Source organism: Agelaius phoeniceus, chromosome 22, assembly GCF_051311805.1.
Source record: "Agelaius phoeniceus isolate bAgePho1 chromosome 22, bAgePho1.hap1, whole genome shotgun sequence".
NCBI classification, from domain to species: domain Eukaryota; kingdom Metazoa; phylum Chordata; class Aves; order Passeriformes; family Icteridae; genus Agelaius; species Agelaius phoeniceus.
Genome location: NC_135286.1, coordinates 1,539,203 through 1,557,451, shown reverse-complemented (window position 1 = coordinate 1,557,451; position 18,249 = coordinate 1,539,203). Strand labels below are relative to the sequence as shown.

The following is an 18,249-nucleotide window of genomic DNA, read 5'->3' as shown; positions in this document are numbered from 1 at the left end:
TTCACTAAAGGCCTTATTCTGTCCCTCCAACACACCTTGTAGTGGATGTAGCTGAATCCATCCCCCTGCAGCACGTGGTGCAGCCTCCAGATCTGTGCCACGCCTGGGATGATGCCACTGTGTTCTGTTTGATTTGCCAGGTTGAAGACGGTTGACATCATTATCCGCAGCACCCAAGGAGCAGAGTCCCTGGTCAAAGGCTACGAGGTGAAGCTGAGCCAGGAGGAGGCTGTTCCTGCTGACCTGGCAGCCATTCAGACCCACAGGACAGCCCTGCAGGTTGGTGATTAAGAAGGAGGTTTTGGCTGTGTTTGTAATTGTGTTGGGGGTGTTCTTGAGGTTGTTGGATACAAGTGGAAATAGGATGGGGGTGGAGAGTGTTGTTACTGTTAAGAGTATAAATGTGTTTAGGACTAGGAGCAAATTTTTTTCTGCTGAATTTGGACTGTGGGACGTTTTTCTTGCCTTGATACATTTTTATTAGAGGGTTTTGTGCTGCTGATCTGAGAGCCCTGATTGCTTTGTGAGTGCAGAGGAGGTGCTGTGGCTTGTGCTCTGTCTGCTGCTGTAGGTTATGACCTGCACCAATCTGACCTGGGAGCATGTTCCCCTTCATTCTACACCTCACAGTTCTTTGCAGGTTAAGGAGACGGGGAAAATTAATCCCTTCCCAGCTGTGTCACCTCTGGCTGGGAGGACATCTCTGGCTTGGTCCCTTCTGCCTTCAGTGACACTGACCCAGTGCCGTCTCCTTTTGCAGCAATGGCTCGGGGAGGTGAAGGACAAGGGCTCAGTGTTCTCCACGCTGGAAGAGGAGATGGCGAAGGCAAAGGAGGTGGGGGAGCAGCTGTTCAGGCTGAGGCAGGAGCGCAGCATCGACCTGGAGCGCTTCCAGGAGAAGGGGAGCCAGCTGTGGGACCGCTGGCAGCGAGTGTGCGCCCAGATCGAGACCCGGTGAGGCACCTCCTCCCTCCCCTGCCACACTGACTCTCACCCTTCAGCTGACACCTTGGGTCAGGCTTGGTGGAGGTGAAATTTTCCCTGCTGGGATTTCAGCCCCCTCTCCTCTTACCTGTGGTGGTTTTTCCTCTCAGCCACACGGAGCTGGAGAGCATCCAGGAGGTGCTGAGCGATTACCGGCAGTGCCACAGCGCCCTGATCCAGTGGATTGAGGAGATCACAGCCCAGCAGGAGCTGATGAAGCCTGGCCAGGCTGAGGACAGCCGGGTGCTGTCGGAGCAGCTCAGCCAGCAAACGGTGAGGCAGGACCTCGTGATGTCTCCTTGCTGCCGTGACCGTGTCACTTCTTTTCATCTCTGAGCTTGGGAATGTGAAAAGCAGCAGCAGGGAAGGGGCTGCAGGCCTGAGCTGGGTGTCTGGGAAGTGGAGGAGCTCTGCTTGGCTCGAGGTGCAGATGAGGTCTTGTGTGAAAAATTGGAGAGTGTAAAGATTTTACCCAAAAGTGCGGGGATGTGAACCAGAATTCTGCTCACGTCCCCATAGCTGCTGTCAGAGGATCCTAGAAAGGTTGGGTTGGAAGGGATCTCCAAGATTGTCTTGTTTCCATCCTCCTCCCACGGGCAAGGACACCTTCCACTATCCCAGATTGCTCCAAGCTCAGTCCAACCTGACCCTGAACACTTCCAGGGTTGGGGCATCCACATCTTCTTGGGCAGCAACTCAGCCAATCTATTCTGACAACCGTTTTTACTTTGAATTTCCTTGAAGGCTTTGGCTGCAGAAATTGAGAAAAACCAAGCCAAGCTGGACCAGTGTCAGAAATTCTCCCAGCAGTACTCGGCTGCTGTCAAGGTACAGCTCCTGGCTGGGGTGGGCTGGGCAGGAGCAGCCCTGGCAGAGTTTGCAGCTCTCACAGGCTCCACATCTCCCCACCTTTTCAGGACTATGAGCTGCAGCTGATGACCTACAGGGCCTTCGTGGAGTCGCAGCAGAAGTCGCCCATGAAGCGCCGGCGGATGCTCTCCTCCTCAGATGCCATCACCCAGGAGGTAGGAACGCACCTCAGCTCAGCAGGGGGAAAATTTTGGGGTGTTCTTCCACGCCCAGCAAAACCACCCAGCAGCCTCTGTGAAATGAGCTCCTTCCTGCTGAACTCTCTTGTATAAATAAAGTTTCCACCCTCGCTGTTTTTTCCAATAGCCAGAGAGGATGGCTTAGTGCCCTAAGCACCAGGTATGCCATACCTTGACTCCTGGGAACCCCTGGGTCAAATCCAGCAGGGTCGGCTCAGCCCTTCAGCCTTGCTCGAGGTAAATAACCAGAGCACCATGCAGTGTTGCTGTGTGTGCATCTTTGGGATGAGAACCTTTTAGGGCCCCGAGCTCCTGTCTGCTCTGTGTGGATATATCAGAGATCCCAGCAGCCCTCTGTAAGAGTCGAGCACCCGCCCCAGTGTCCGTGGCAGGAGTGTCCCCTCGCTCCAGTGTCGTGCAGCATGCCTTGTGTGGCCACCACCACCCTCCCCAGCAGACTGGCTGCATTCCATCGGTGCCATCCCGGCTCTGCCAGGTGCCCTGGGGGGCTCCTGAGCCAGAGGTGCCTCATCCATGTCATGCACTGTGAAGGGTGACGCTCTGGATCTGCCAGCAGGACTGATGCACTCCCTTTTCCCTCTGTTCTCCCCTCTGTCCCTTGGCAGTTCATGGATTTGAGGACTCGTTACACGGCCCTGGTGACTCTGACCACCCAGCACGTGAAGTACATCAGCGACGCTCTGCGGCGCCTGGAGGAGGAGGAGGTGAGGGCATGGGGCACACCTGGGCCTGTCCCCACATCCCTCACATCCCCCAGGGTGCTGCTCCGTGCTGAGGGAGCAGCATCTCCCTTTGCTCCCCCTTTGGAGATCCCTTTTGACGTGGTTGTCTTCCTCCTTCCTCCTCTTTTTGCAGAAAGTGGTGGAGGAGGAGAAGCAGGAGCACGTGGACAAGGTGAAGGAGCTCCTGGGCTGGGCCCTGGGCTTGAAGCAGAGTGTGCAGGGCAGGACAGCTGCTGCTGGGAGCAGAGAGCTGGGAGACATTGAGAAATCCATCTCAGAGCAGCAGGTAAAGCAGGGCTGACACCAGACCCTGAGGTTTAACTTCTGCTCTTTTTTTTCACAGCTGCATTAAACTGCTTTCTTTCTTTTTTGCATTTTTTTCCAGGCCCTGAATGAGGAGCTGATTGGAAAGAAGGAGCAGGTCTCTGAGGCCATCAAAACTTCCCAAATCTTCCTGGCAAAACACAGCCACAAGTGAGTGTGACCAGGGAGCGAACAGGGGCTGGAGATGAGATTCCTTAGAGCTGTGGATCCATGGGATCCAGTGCCTGACTCCAGTTAAAAACAATGAGCTGCACACCACAGTTTTCTTCTTTATTGTCTGCAATGAGATCTGTGAAATGTGCACTCATTTATGCTGTGGGACAGTATTAATCCTCTTTAGCTGAGATGCAGACACATACATTGGAGGATTTGATTGTTACAATGCAGGTTGGTTATCCTGGCAGGTTTTAGCTGAGCAGGGCAGGGAGAGGAAGGGACTCATGGTGGATTTGGCCTTTTCCTGTGCTTGGAAGGATGTGGTAATTCTGTGGAGATGGTTTGGGCAGTACCCTGAGATATTTCCCCTTCCCCTTGCAGGCTTTCCCAACCAGAAAAGGACCAGATTTCTGCTCAGATTGGTGCTCTGAAGGAAACCTACCAGGCTCTCTGCAGCAACTCCACGGAGCAGCTCCAGCAGCTCCAGAGCCAGCTGGCTCAGGAGACAGAGCACAAGGTACTGCTCCCTGCTCAGCCCTGTTCACTCCTCACCTTCCCTCCTCAGGATGTGGAAAAGGTTTCGTTTTGTTGTGTTTCTCTGGCCACTGGCCACTCACAGCCTCTTGGCACGAGCCTTCTCTCCTGTTCATGGTCACCCACAGCATCTGGTGGTGCCTGGAGGCCAAGCAGGAGCTGTTGTGAGAGTTGTCCTTTGGTTGCCATCAGGGCCCTGCCCTCTGCACGAGGCTTGTTTGTGCTTGGTGAGCAGGGTGGCAGATGGAGTTCTGCCCTGGAAATGTCCCCTTGAGGAAATCTGTGTCCTCTGAGGGCTGTGAGCTCAGAGGGCTCGGTCCCACTGCGGGCAGGGGCTGCAGGAAGGTGGGACTCACTCAGGGTCTGCCCAAGGGTTTTTCTCAGCAGCTCTTCCATGTGGAAGGCAATTACACTCTCCAGCCCCTCAGCTGAGCTGGGAGACCTTCAGGACCTGTTCCCCGTTCACATCCACCAGCCCCATCCTTGCAGGGAGGGCTGGAAGCACATCCTTATTGCCTCTGTTCCAGCTGTCATTCACAGATTTACGTGTGCCTGTTCTCTAAGTGTATATTCATGTGTCAATGGATATTTTTGTGTGTTTGCTTGCTGGCTCCCTGTACCCTGAAGCAACAGCCCGCTCACATCTGGCTGTGAGATGCAGGTTTTGGCTCTCAGGTCTGTGAGTGAAGCCCTGTTCAAGCCACTCATGGGGAGAAGGTGGCAGAGCTGCTTTTTTTTTTTTTTTGAGATCTTCCTGTCCAGCTTTAACCTAAAAATGTAGTGTTTTGCTCCAAACTGGACTTTACAGCACATTCCAGGTGTTTCAGAGCAGGAAATGATTTATTTTATTGCAAGCCCTTTAGCCCTTGTGCTGGCAGCAGAAAGGTGAACAAATCATTTTGTTAAGCCATCACAGATTTGGTGCAGCCTCCCTGTGGAATGGATGCTTTTTTTTTTCCTTTCCCTTTTCCTCCCTTTTGGTCAGGAAAATTATTTTAGAGCAAAAGCCTTCTCCAGGGCTTGTCAAGCTGTTTTGGTACAGCACGAGGCTGCTTTGGGGCTGGAACAGTTTTCACTCACAGATTTGATGAAGCCCAGGCAGCAAAACAAGAGATGGCAGTGGGGCTTCACCTTAAATCCCCGTCTGCAAAACCATCCCTGCAGCTCTGCTGCGGAGCTGTTGCTTCACTGTAGAGGGAGCATGAAGAACTCTTTAACATTTGCTTGCTGGAAACATCCAACTGTCAGAAAGAAGTTACAAAAGACCAGAAAAATGCAAAGCAGAGCGCGCTAAATTGAGCATGATGTGTCCCTGTATGGTTTGTGTTTCATGTCAACTGTTTTTAAGATTAACTGACATCCTTGCTTACAAGTTTAACTAACCCCCCTGGGATTTAAACAAACAAACAAAACACACAAAAGGGAAAGAGGACGGACCTGTGTGTGGGGTTCTTTTTGCAAAACAAAACAGTCGCATGCTGGACGCTAACCCCAAGCTTTACACTGTGTGTGATACGGCTGAACTGCTCCATAAGGCTCTGTCTTTAACTGCTCAAGGCACACCCTGCAAGTCGGTAAGTAAAAGCCTTTTACTCCCCTCCCTCCCATCCATCTCCTTTTTTGATCTTGCTCTTTTGTTTTCCCCCCTTTCCCTCTTTTCTCTGTCTTTCCACGTCTCTGAGTATGCACGTCAGGGTCTGGCGATGGTGGTGGAGAGCTGAGGTTGTCCCAGAAGGTTCCTCCTGTCCCCACAGCAGGGTGTTGGGATGCAAAAGGAATTCATTCCATAGTCCTGATTCCCTCCTTGCCATCCCCACAAAAATCTTGGAGTGCTTGGGCCAGCCTTATACCCAACCAGTGGCACTGGGAGAAACCCAAATGTCCAAAGAGTCTTTGAACAGAGACACTTTATCACCTAAATTATCACCCTCCCCGTGGGGATAGCTGCAAGAAAAGCCCCTCCAAAACACACCACAGTAGTTGGTGTGGTCCCAGTTTGTCACTGTTTTCATGCTGGAACCTCCAACTTGTTCCATTTCTCCCCTGGCCCTGTCTGAGGAGCAGCTTAGAGGTGCTGGAGTGGGACCATGGCCATGCCTGGGGAGCTGTCCTGCTCCTGCCCTGATGCATGGCTGGGAGCTGCTCCATGGCACGGGGCTCTGTGCTGTTCCCCACCCATCCTGGCACTTGGGATTTGCTTGGGAAGTGCAGGATTTTCAGCATGGCAGGAATCAGCATGGAGGCTGTGCTGGGGAAGGTTCCTCTTTACCCCACAGTGGGTGGTTTTGGGGGGGGTTTCTTCCCCATGAGTGGGATTTGTGTTGTCTTTACTTTTTGAAGCTGGAGTTGTTGAAGGGCTTTGTTGTGCTTGTTGGTTTCCTGCCCTCTTTTCTGTGGAGCATTAGGAACGAGTCTGAGTTTTGGTGCTTGCTGCTTTGCTGCATTACTGCTGGTGGATATTGGAAGCATCTTGGTGCTGCCCTGGTGATGGACTAGATTTCAAACACTTTAGGACTTTCTAGCCTGTTTGGGGATTTTAAGTTTTTTTTTTTTGTTTTGTTTTGTTTTTTTTAACTGAGACCTCCCTGAAACTCATGCAGTGAGTGCTGGAAATGCTGGATTCTGATTTAATTCTTTTCCTTCTCTTTCTCTTCCAGGGCAGCGAAGCCGTGGCAGGAGTGATCGATCTTGGCACGGTAGAAATATTCCCTGTCTTTGGTGCCATGCAGAGAGGTCTTATAGATCAGGACACAGGCCTGGTCCTCCTGGAGGCCCAGGTGATCTCCTCTGACTTAGTTGTCCCAGAGACCAGTGAGAAACTCTCCTTGGAGAAAGCTCTGGCAAGAAACATCATTGATCTCAGGGCGTTCCAGGTGCTGCAGGAACTGAAGGATGCTCTCCAGCAGGTGGAAGAAATCAGATGTGAAGGGAGGCAGCTCCTCCCCGTCGCTGCTGCCATAGAGGAGGGGAGGATCAGTGAGAGCGTTGGGCTGAAGATTCTTGAGGCTGAGCTCCTCACTGGGGGCTTTAGATTCCAGCAGGGCAGAATCAGCATGGAGACAGCAGTGCAAGAAAGGCTCCTTCCCCCCCAGCTTCACTCCAGGCTCCTGTCTCACCTGGAGGGTGGCAGGGATTTGATTGACCCCAACACTGCTGAGAAGATCAGTCTGCCTGAGCTCCTGGACAGGTGCATCATCCACCAAGAGACTGGGCTGAGGCTGCTCCCAGTCAAGCAGCTGGCGGGTGGGATGGTGAGCTTGAGGTCAGGCAGGGAGGTCAGCATCTTCCGTGCAGTCCAGGAGGGGCTGATAGACAGGCAGGTGACCATCAGGCTGCTGGAAGCCCACCTCTTTGCTGGTGGCATTGTTGACCCCAGGACAGGCCACAGGCTGACCGTGGATGAGGCTGTCAGGCATCATTTGATTGACCAGGATTTGGCCTGCACGCTCCTGATCCGGCAGCTCCAGACTGGTGGGATCGTGGACACCACCACGGGAGAGAGGCTGACCATGGATGAAGCCCTAAGAAAGGGTTTGGTAGCTCCAAGGACTGCGCTGCTGGTCCTGGAATCCCTGTGGTCCTTCATGGGGCTGCTGTGGCCAGAGACGGGGGAGATCATCCCTGTTGCAGACGCCTTGGAGCAGGGGATGCTCTCCACGGAGCTGATTGAGGAGGCTCTCAGCAAGAGGCAGCTCCTCCAGGCTGTTTTTATCCCAGACACCACAGAGGTGGTGTCCTGGCAGAAGGCAGTGGAGCAGGGCATCCTGGAGGGAGAGGTGGTGAAGGAGCTGAAGTCAACAGCCATCCCTGATGTCCTGGCCAGCGTGCAGCTCTCTGGGTCTCCAGGCAGGAGCAGGCAGGGCCAGAGCTCCCCTGGAAGGAGCCCCACGGGTCAGGAGGAGCCTCTGCTGAGGAGTGCTGAGGAAAGGCTGGCGTTCCACTTGATGACACACAGCTACATCAACATCCACGATGGCCAGAAGGTGCTCTTGGTGGATGCAGAGTTGAACAACCTCACTAAAGCTCTCATCCAAAGCCAGGAAAATGGATCCTGTGCACAGGTGTTGGAAGGCTTTGAGGAGACAGAGGCAGAGGCAGCTCTTGAGAGCAAACCTTGCAATGGTTTGGCTTTGCAGCAGCTTGAGCTTCAATTTGCTCCTTCAAAAGGTGAAAGTGAGAGGATCCTACCACCCAGAACTGCTCTGGAGAATGGAGAGGTGGTGGTGGGACCTGAAAGTCTCCTCTTGGAGGATGCAGAGGATTTCCTGCATGTGGAAGAGCAGGAGAGGATTTCCACTGAACAGGAGACCATGAGGAGTGAAACTGATGCTGAATTTGGAAAAGAACAGGTGACTTTTACAACCAAGGATAAACATCAGGTAAAATTATTGATGCCAGAACCTCCCAGTGACCTTGATAGTGGATTAATCAGAGAAACAGAGGAAATGATGATTGAGGCAGAAGAAGAGTCCAAGCCTCCTGCAGCAGATGGAGTGGAAGGTCCTGAATATCAGAAGAAGGCATTGGAAAGTGGGGCAGTGGTTGTGAAAAGTGAAATCTGCATAACAGTGGGTGTTCCAGAAAGTAGAGACAGACTGAAAATGGTGGCAGAGAGGTCTCAGGGTGTGAGGGAGCCTGAACGAGAGGCAGAAGATGTGGGAGAGGTTTATTTGCTGAAGGAGGGAACAGTTGAAAATGGTGTGCTGGGAGGAGAGGAGATTGTGCGCCCTGCGCGTGCGGAGGCAGCACCAGCAGAGAGGCAAAGCAAGGACATGGAAACTGTGCTGGAAGTGGAAGAAGGAGAGCAGGAAGAAGTGTTGGGTGATGAGGGTGTTGAGGAACCAGCCCTGGTGGCCCCTGAGGAGCAGGAAGCAGAGGACACTCTGGAAAAGCTCCTGATGCAGCTCCAAAGTGGTGGCATCACCCATGAGCAGACGGGCAGGACCCTGCTGCTGGATGAGGCTGTGGCCTCTGGAGTGGTGTCTGGCCACACAGCTGTGAAACTCATGGAGAGGATGAGGATGTTCAGCGGCTTCTTTGACCCTCAGGCATGTGAATCCTTGACCACTGAGGACGTGATTGAAGAAGGTCTGATGGACGAGGAGCTGCTCCAGAAGGTCCTCACGTCTGACAAAGCCATAAGTGGTGTCCTTGACCCAGGCAACAACTTTGTCTACTCCATCAAGGATGCTGCTGCTGTTGGCCTTCTGGACAAGGAGACAGCCATGAGGATCTTGGAAGGGCAGGTGGTTACTGGGGGCATTGTTGACTTGAAACGTGGCAAAAAAGTGTCAGTGACTTTGGCTTCAAATCTGGGCCTCATAGAGCCAACGAATCAGACAGAGCTGGTCAAGCTGGAGAAGGCTTCCAAGGGGAAAGGCACTGATGAGGTGACCAGGCAGAAGCTCATTAATTTGCAGGCTGAGACCAGTGGGATTGTGGATCCTGCAAGCAAACAGCCTTTGACTGTGGCAGAGTCTGTTGAAAAAGGGCTCCTGGAGAAGGAAAAAGCTTTTCAGCTCTTGACCAAGCAGGTGGCTGATGGGGGGATCATCCATCACGTGTCTGGGATGAGGCTTTCGGTGGACAATGCCATGAAACACGGTTTGATCAGTCCAGACCTGTGCAAGGAGCTCAGGAAAGCTGAAAGTGTGGTCCTGCAGGACTTTGTGCATCCAGCTACAAAGGAGAAGCTGCCCTTGCCCCAGGCAGTGTCACTGGGGCTCCTTAGCCCAGAATTCCAGAGGAAAGTGCAGGAAATCCAGGCTGAGAGTGGAAGCATCCTCGATCCAGCTTCTGGCCGGCGACTGGCGCTGAGTCAGGCGGCGCAGGAGGGCCTGGTGCCCCAGCAGGTGGTGGAGAAAGCCCTGTCATCTCCAGAAATGAGAGAAGGCATTGTGGACCCCGAGACCTGCAAGATCACCCCCTACTCAGAGTTCCTGAAGAAGTGTAAAATCGACATTGAATCCGGCCAGAGGTACCTGGAGGTCCATCCCTTCCAGGCCGTCGGGGATGAGGTGACGGGGACCCAGCTGCCGTGTGCTGAGGCGGTGAGGCTGGGCAAGGTGGACCCCCTGCCCACCCTGAGGCTGCTGCAGGCACAGGCAGACAGTGGAGGGGTGGTGGAGGGCTCTGTCAGCAAGAGGCTGTCCCTGAGGGCGGCTGTGGAGCAGGGGATGCTGGATGAGGCCATGGCCAAAGTCATCGCCACCAACCAGCTCAGGGCCGGGGGAATTGTTGATGCCCCCGGTGGGAAAAGGTTGACTGTGCAGGAAGCTGTTGGAAAGGGACTGATTAGCCAAAAATTAGCTGCTGGTCTTCGGGATGTGCAAATATCCGAGGAGAAAGTTGGCTCTGAGGTCTTCAAAGTAGAAAAATCGCAACTTTCGCAGGAAAAAACAGAAAAACTATCTCCAAAAGGGGAGGGTGTCATCCTCCCTGCCAGGTCTGATGGTGCTGAGCCCAAAGCTCATCCTAAAGCTGTGAGCTATGACACAGCTCACAGTGCAGCTGCTGCCACTGAGAAATCCCCCAAAGCACAGACAGAAAGGAAATTAAAACCTCAGGAAGCTTCAGAGGGTGCTGTCCATCCCCAGGATGAACATCATCATCTTCATCACCCCCAGGCAAAGGCTGAGGTGACTCCAGAGCACCCCTCAGTGCTGGGGACAGTGTCCCTCCCTGAAGAGGCAGTGGTGGAAGGGGCTGTGGAAAAAGGGATCCCAAAAGGCATCTCCCAAGTGAGAGCAGCCCAGGGCAAGGAATTGAGGGAAGAAGTGGATGGAAGGACAGAGAAAGTTGAGAGACTGGGCTTGGAGAAGGAGCAGTTGGGCACAGAGGTGCTTCACGAGGAGGAGGATGGTGAGGAGAGGAGGAGGAGGAGAGAGTTTGTAAGTGCAGAGGGAGTTGTGGCAGGTGGAGAAGGTGCAGTGGTGATTTCTGGGCAAGGAGAGAGAGTGACCAGTGTGGTCCAGGAGACGCCAGCAGCCCCAAGGGAATCTGTCAGCGTGGGCCCAGGGAAGGGAGGGATGAGTCCTGCAGGGTCTGGAGAACCCCCTGAGCTTGGTGTTCCTGTGGGAGATGAGCTTGCAGGGAAAAAAGCTGCCAAACACACAGGAAGAGAAACCCCTCGCACAGGAGGTGCCATTGATCAGGAAAAAACAAGTGAAACTGAGCTAAAACCTACCCAGAAAAAGAAAAGCAAGAAAAAGAAAGCGAAGCAGGGCAGCATTCCAGGAGACAGCATTCAGCCAGAGAAACCTGCAGAGAAGCAGCTCCTTCCTTCTCTGGTTTCCCAAGAAATTCCAAGGAAAAAGGGTGAGGAGGAGCACTTTGTCTCCAGGGTGCCAGAGCCAAAACACGAATCCAGCACTGAGACTGCTGCTGGGTTGGCACAAGACACAGCCAAGCACAAGGGTGCAAAAGGGAAGAAAACAATTCCTGGGAAAGATAAAGAAACACCCAGAGAGGTTCAGGTGTTCCCTGTGCCCCCTGAGCATGGGGAAGCTCGAGAAGTGGTCAAAGGTGGGACCAGGGATGGTCAAGATCCCTTGGTGGCCCTGAGTCTGGAGGAAAGAATGGCTGAGGAAGGCATGAGGATGGAAACCACCCAGGATGTGCCCAGCACAGCCACCATGGCACAGGAACTGCCCCAGGACTTAATTATCACAGAGGAGCCCACGGAAATTCAGGAAACCTCCACAGTCCTGGAGCTTGGAGAGGAGAAACGGCACGAGCAAAGAGCTGAGCTCAGAGCAGACCAAGGAGGTGCCTCTGCTCCCCCAGAATCCCAAGAAGAACCCCTCCAAGAGAGGAGCAGGCAGCCAGGTCCAGGTGATCGGGGTTTGCTCTTGCCTGTGATCGTGGAGGGGGAGCTGCTGGAAACCTCGAGGGAGTCCACAAGGCCAGCCCAGGTCAGTGAATATTTTTGCTATTTAGGCAATTTTTCTGAGCTATTTGTGGACGTTTGGTGCTAAATCTGTCTGAGGTCCTCGGCACAGAGGGCAGCTGAAGCACAAGGAGTGGATGTTGCAGTATCAGCTGCAGTGGATTTGGCAAAGGAGCTGGTGATGTACAACTGGAAACACTCAGGGCCGAGTTGTGGCTCCTTTTGCTGGAGCATTACTGCTAAATGACTAACAAGTAGAACTCTTTTTTTTTTTTTTTTTGGCACTTTTGCTGCAACACCAAGAGATCTCTTGCCATTTATAAGCTTATGTTGGAAAAAGAACCATGTGTTTTATTTCTCCTGTAGTAAATCTTGTAGATAAGGCTGGCAAGTGGCAAGTCCATGAGCGGGAACGTTATTAACAAATTTCTCCTTTGGGGAAAAAAAAAAAGGATTTTATATAACACTTTGTCTTCTTTTCTGCCCAAGTTTGAAGCTTTGATTTCCTGTCTGATTCTGCAGATCAAGTTCAGCAAGAAGATGTGTCTGGAGCACGACCAGAGGCTGATATCTTATCTCTCCATGCTCCGAGACATCGAGATGAGAATCAAACGTGTGCAGCCAGCAGAGCAGAATTTGGCAGCCCTGCATGACCTGAGGCAGCAAGCAGAGGTGAGTGAGGCTGGGCCAGGCTTGGCTGGTGTTAGACAGAGCTTTTCCCCCTCTCCCCAGCTTCCTGCACAGCCCTTGCACCCCTCCCTGCTTCTGGGAGTTTTGTCTCAGCTTTAATAGGCTTTTATATCAAACCTCATCCCTCCTACAGCAACCTGAGCTTGGCTGACTGGAATTTTACAGCCTGGAGAGAGGCAGGAGAGCGCTGGCAGCTGAGCAGGGCTGGAGGGTGGGATGAATTTTTCTAGACTGAGTGTTTGGAGCTGCCTCTCCAAAAGCCCTGCTGGGTTTTGGCAGCAGGGAGGTGAAGTCACCCTCTCGTGCTGTCTTTGTCTCAGGCTCTGGGCTCTGAGCTGCAGGAGCTGAGCTTCCCAGTGAATCAGGAGCTGGATGCTGTGCAGAGGATTGTGGCCAACCCCCCTGAAGAAGTCCCTGAGCAGTTACTGAAGGCTTTGGAGAAGGATGCCAAGAACCTCCAGAAGTCTCTGAGCTCTGCAAGTGAAGTCCTGCAGTCCCGGCTGCAAAACCTTCGTGGGGCAGCAGAAGCTGAAAAGGTAGAGCTGGCAACTGCCCCCCGCCCTGCTGCCCCAAAACCTCCCTAAAATTCCTCCTTTAAACGATGAATTTCTGCTTTTCAGGCTAAAATCCTGGCCCAGCACGAGGCTCTTGAGGGCAGGCTGCAGGAGCTGCTGAGCTGGGTCTCTGGCACCACGGAGGCCCTGGATGACAGAGATTTCCAGCAGGCCACCGATGGCAGCAGCTTGAGTCACTGCCTGCAGCACTACAAGGTAACCATGGCAATGCCCCTAATCCTGCAGCCTGATGAACTTGCTGCCCTCTGCACAGAGGAGAAGCTTTTAATCCTGCTTCTCTCCCAGGGTTTGCCCTTAGCTTGTGTTGCAGCAGGAGCTGCTGTGCTGGGTGTTCTCTAAAGGCATTTATTTCCATAATACACAGCCTGGTTTGGTTGTTTGAAATGCTCCTGTGCAGGGGTGTTCCTGTGGTGGCTGAGTGACCTGGGGAGATTCCTGTCAGGCTGCATCCTCTGGGAAGCTGCTCCATCACACCTGCCCTGGTCTCCATCACCTGGATGAGCAGCCCAGTCTCCTTATCTATTTTCTAGCAATAAAGATTATTTCCAAGTTTGGTGGTGGCTGCTCCATCACACCTGCCCTGATCTCCATCACCTGTATGAGCAGCCCAGTCTCCTAATCCATCTTCTGGCTATAAAGATTGTTTCCAAGCTTGGTGGTGGCATCTTGGCATGGAAATCAGGGGACTGAAGGCTTTGAGAGCTGGTGGTGGCACATGGAGACACTTGTGGCCAGGTCTGGGTCATCTTCAGACCCAAGGACAGCCCTATACACATCCAAGGAACCTCTTGGTGAGGTGCCTCCAGCACCTGGTGCAGAGGGAGGTTGGAAAATCCCTGTGGTGAGACACTCTGTCCTGTGAGGGTGTTCACAGGGGTCTGAGGATGAGGGAAGAGATGAGGATCTGACTCCGTGTTTCAGAAGGCTGATTTATTCTTTTATGATATATATTATATTAAAACTATACTAAAAGAATAGAAGAAAGGATTTCATCAGAAGGCTGGCTAAGAATAGAATAGGAAAGAATGATAACAAAGGCTTGTGTCTCAGACAGAGAGTCCGAGCCAGTTGGACTGTGATTGGCCATTAATTAGAAACAACCACATGAGCCCAATCCCAGATGCAGCTGTTGCATTCCACAGCAGCAGATAACCATTGGTTACATTTTGCTCCTGAGGCCTCTCAGCTTCTCAGGAGGGAAAATCCTAAGGAAAGGATTTTTCATGGAAGATGTCTGTGACACTCACCTCCATGCTGAGTGCTGTTTTGGGAGAGTTTGATGTTTCTGGAATATATTTCATGTGGCACCTGCAGATGGGAAGCAGTGCAGCAGAACCCTGGTCATTTTTAGGGTCATTTTAGCTGTTTTTTCCTCTCCCATTCAGGAGCTGAAGGAGCCCCTTGCTGACACCAAGGCTGAGCTGGACGCCGCTGCCTTCGACATCCAGTTCCTCATCTCGGAGCACGCGCAGGATTTAACCCCCCAGCAGAGCAGGCAGCTGCTGAGGCTGCTCAATGAGCTGCAGAAAGCCTTCAGGGACCTGTCAGAGCGTGTGACAGCACGGCTGGAGGTGCTGCAGCTCTGTCTCCAGCAAGTGGAGCAGACGGAGCAGGTGAAGGTTGTGAGACGTCTCCTCCTTTGCTTGCTGAAGTGCTTCCCAGCCACAGGAACAGCAGCTAAAGCACCTCCAATTTGGGATTTCCCCTGCATGCCACTCCCAGTTCAGGAGTCCTCACTGCACATCATGAGCTTCCTCTAAAAGTCTTTCTTCTTCCTACCAGACAGAAAGTTGCTTTGCTCCCAAAATGGGGAGCCCTGCCGAGGTCTGGGTAGCAGTTCTCTGCTAGATATGGAATTGTTTGGGGCTGGGTGGAGTGAACCCTGTAATCACCCCCAAAATCCCTGAGCAGAAGGGCCACCCCAGACACCCAATGTCCTATTTCCACTGCACACATCAGGCATTGCTGTCCCAGGGAAACAGCTGGCAAGGACAAAAACAAGTCCTCAGATCTCTGAGCAGCACCCAGCACTGCATGGATCCTCTCGTCCAAGACAGGATTAATGTGGTTTTTTTATTAACAATTGCTCTCTGTAACTCTTGCCTGTCCTCTCTGGAGTGTGTGTGTGTATTAACCAGTTTGCTTTGCCTTTTCAGATTGAGCCCATCCTAACCCAGGAAGAACTCGCTTTGCAGCTGAAGAGCTCTTAAGAAGGCTCTTTCAATTTGCTTCTGTTGTTTTGTCTTATGACTGGGAGAAACAGGCACAGTGTTTTGCACAAGTTTGTACATCACCTTGCTGAAATGCCCAGTGAAAATCTCAGAACCCTTTTATGCCCCCTGGCAGAGGGGGACAGGGGTGTCACAGGGACTCTCAGGTCACATCATGCTCAATTGCTCAAACAGGCGCTTCTGTGTTGTGCTCTGGCAGCAAAAGGAGGAGCTGGATCAGCTACAGAAACACTTTCCCTCTCCAGGGCTCCCTTTCCAATCCCAAATCATTAAAAAAATCCCTCATTTGGGGTTTTCTGGGGCTCCACAGTGGCGCTGCCTGACCCAGGCCGTTGTTGCCTCTCATTCAATGAGTTTCTGCTGCAGTTTTAATGTTTGTAAGGTGGAATGGAAAAGGCACAGAAACTCGTGGCTGAGTTTTCCTGGGAGAGCAGTGCAGCTCCATCTTGCAGCTCAGAGAGAAACCTCCAGTGGTGACAAAGGTGCCACCAGCTTGGCAGGGACCTGAGTGTCCCTGCTGCCGGACAGGGAGCACCTGGAGAGCCACAAAGTTTTCTGTGCTGCATCCTCCCCTCCAGGAACTGCTCCAGCTGTAACCTCACCTTGCCTTTCAGCAGCGTGAGAGGAGGTGCAGGGCTGGCCCTGACTGTCCCCTGTCCCCCTGTCCCCTTTGCTGTGCCCACAGACGCTGCAGGAGCAGCAGGCAGCCCGGGCACAGAGCCTGGCCGAGCTGAGCCGCTGGCTGGGCCAGGCTGAGGACACCCTGGCAGAGCAGCAGAGAGCAGAAGGGGACCTGCCTGCCCTGCAGCAGAGGCAAAGCGATGTTAAGGTCGGTGATGTTTAAATTTTGGGGGGCAGAGGTGGAGAGGTTGCACCTCGGGAGTGCCCAGGGCCTCATGAATTCACCCACGCAGGAGCTGCAGAGGAGCATGCACAGCAGAGCCGCCTCCTTTGCCGGTGTCCTGAAGAGCACGGAGCAGTTTTTGGAGGAGAACAAGGCCAAGCTGGAGCCTGGGGAGCTGGCAGCACTGCAGCAGGACCTGCAGCGTGCCAAGGAGCAGTACCAGTCCCTGCAGGAGAGGACAGAGGTGGCCCAGAAGGAGCTGGAGAGTGCTGTGAGTGCTGCAGTGCAGCAGGAGACTGAGAAGGTAATGTGCCAGGAGCTGCAGAGCCTCCAGGCTTTGCTTGAGGGGGACTGTGAGGTCCTGGGAGCCCATCTGGGTGATGCAGCACAGGGCAATTTGTGGTTCCTTGCTGGGTGTTCCCCAGGTGAGGTTTCCCCCAGATATTTCTGTCTTTAAATGTTTTGGGAGTTGCAGCCAGGGATGAGCTGGTTGTGGAGGGAATGGGGGAGGAAAAGGTCCCTTACTCTGCCTTTTGGGGTGACCCCTAATGGATGAGGATTGTCAATCACATCCCAGCCCCTTTGGGTCGTATGAGGATGAGAAATTCAATGTAGCAGCGAGGCTGAGATTTTTCACAGCTTTTCTGCACCTTCCAGAGAGCCACAAAGGGTCTGGAGGTGTCTCAGGCATTTGCTGAGGCTGGGAAACTCCTCGGGTTTTTTGGTTTTTTTTTTCCTCCTTCTGCTGATTTTTGTCTCCCTCCCCCGTGCAGCAGTTTGCTGAACATGCAAGAACTGGGTCATTCTTATCTGGAGCCCTTGTGCTTTCAGGTGAAAGCTGCCAAAGAGCTGGAGGAGAACAGCAATAAGATCGATTCCCTTCTGAGCTGGGTGGCATCGCTGGAGCAGAAGGGAGAGCTCCCAGAGTACAGACCACACCCTGTCAGTCCAGGCACAGGGAAAAGCACTGGGGATGTCCCTGATGGCCACACTGTGGGAGCAGACAGTGCTGCTGAGAGCCTGGATGAGCACTACGAGAGGCTGAAGGTCAGCACTGACACCTTGTCCCCCCCCCAAAGCCTCCTGCCCCACACCCTGTCCCTGCTGTTAGCTGGGTCTGAAGCATGGGATTCTCTATGGGGGAAGCTCAGAAAGGCCCTGCCCATCTCTCCCTGCAGGAGATGCAGGATGTGTGGTGGGTGTGTGCCCACCCACAAGGTGGAATCAGGGTCCAGCAGGTGCCCGTGATGGCCACAGAAGGGCTCACTCTGCACTCCTGTAGCCCAACCTGGGACATTCCCAGTTTTCCCAACCCTGCTGATGCTTTGTCACAGAATCATGAAAATAATTGGCTTGGAAAGGACCTTAAAGACCATCCTGTTCCACTCCCACCTTCCACTAGACCAGGCTGCTCCACTCTTTCCTTAAACCCTTCCAGAGCTGGCCCAGCCACAACTGCAGAGGCGAGCAGAGCCCCTGAGCGCCGAGCTTCACCTTTATCCCTGCATCTTCCAGGCGCAGCACCGGGAGCTGCTGTCCCAGCAGCAGGACATCATCCTGGCCACGCAGGCAGCACAGGCTTTCCTGGACAAGCAGGGGCCCAGCCTGGCTGGGGAGGAGCAGGAGAGGCTGCAGGCACAGCTGGCACAGCTGCGGGAGCGGTACCCGGCGTCACTGGCACGCGCTGAGACACGGCTGAAACGGGTGCAGCTCCTCAGGGAGGAGCTCCAGAAGTTCCTGCAGGACCACGGGGAGTTCCAGGCCTGGCTGGAGCAGGCAGAGCAGGACCTGCAGGGGATGTACAAGGGGGACAGTGACCCTGACTCCCTGAGGCAGCTGCTGCGGCGCCAGGGGAGCTTTGCAGAGGATGTCATCTCCCACAAGGGTGACCTGCGCTTTGTCACCATGTCAGGGGAGAAGTTTCTGGACGGGGATGCTGGGGATGCTGAATCCCAGCTGGTGATGTCCAGGAGTGTGGTCAAGAGCAAGCTGGAGGATGCCACGCAGAGATACACCACGCTGCACTCCAAGGTATGGGAAGGGCTGTCAGCTGGGGGCTCTTTGCCTCCTAGGCAGGGAGGGATATTTGTCCCAGCTGCCAGGACATTTATAGATTGTAGGACAAGGATTGTCTTCATCAGGGCTTGGGCAATACCCTTGTCTTGCTGTTGGTCTGCATGCTACCCCTGGTAATTCATTTAACCTGTGGCAAGATTGATTTTCTTTTTTTA

The 18,249-nt window shown here is 53.4% G+C and overlaps 1 protein-coding gene across 24 annotated transcripts in view; it reads left to right on the top strand.

Annotated features, from left to right (window-relative positions):
* The window catches only part of MACF1 (microtubule actin crosslinking factor 1), a 141,574-nt gene that overhangs the window by 59,926 nt on the left and 63,399 nt on the right, over window positions 1-18,249 (top strand). For 20 of the 24 annotated variants that reach the window (XM_077189634.1, XM_077189639.1, XM_077189633.1 and 17 more), the window contains 18 exons: window positions 141-279; window positions 761-954; window positions 1,095-1,257; window positions 1,729-1,812; window positions 1,902-2,009; window positions 2,660-2,758; window positions 2,910-3,062; window positions 3,162-3,250; window positions 3,638-3,773; window positions 6,448-11,703; window positions 12,201-12,350; window positions 12,689-12,904; window positions 12,989-13,138; window positions 14,329-14,562; window positions 15,860-16,003; window positions 16,089-16,322; window positions 16,850-17,065; window positions 17,534-18,049. In XM_077189634.1, coding sequence (XP_077045749.1) covers window positions 141-279; window positions 761-954; window positions 1,095-1,257; window positions 1,729-1,812; window positions 1,902-2,009; window positions 2,660-2,758; window positions 2,910-3,062; window positions 3,162-3,250; window positions 3,638-3,773; window positions 6,448-11,703; window positions 12,201-12,350; window positions 12,689-12,904; window positions 12,989-13,138; window positions 14,329-14,562; window positions 15,860-16,003; window positions 16,089-16,322; window positions 16,850-17,065; window positions 17,534-18,049 — 8,281 coding nt within the window. Of the gene's footprint in view, window positions 1-140; window positions 280-760; window positions 955-1,094; window positions 1,258-1,728; window positions 1,813-1,901; window positions 2,010-2,160; window positions 2,271-2,659; window positions 2,759-2,909; window positions 3,063-3,161; window positions 3,251-3,637; window positions 3,774-6,447; window positions 11,704-12,200; window positions 12,351-12,688; window positions 12,905-12,988; window positions 13,139-14,328; window positions 14,563-15,859; window positions 16,004-16,088; window positions 16,323-16,849; window positions 17,066-17,533; window positions 18,050-18,249 lie in introns of those variants that run through there. The other 4 variants (XM_077189637.1, XM_077189635.1, XM_077189616.1 and 1 more) reach the window with 3 other exon arrangements.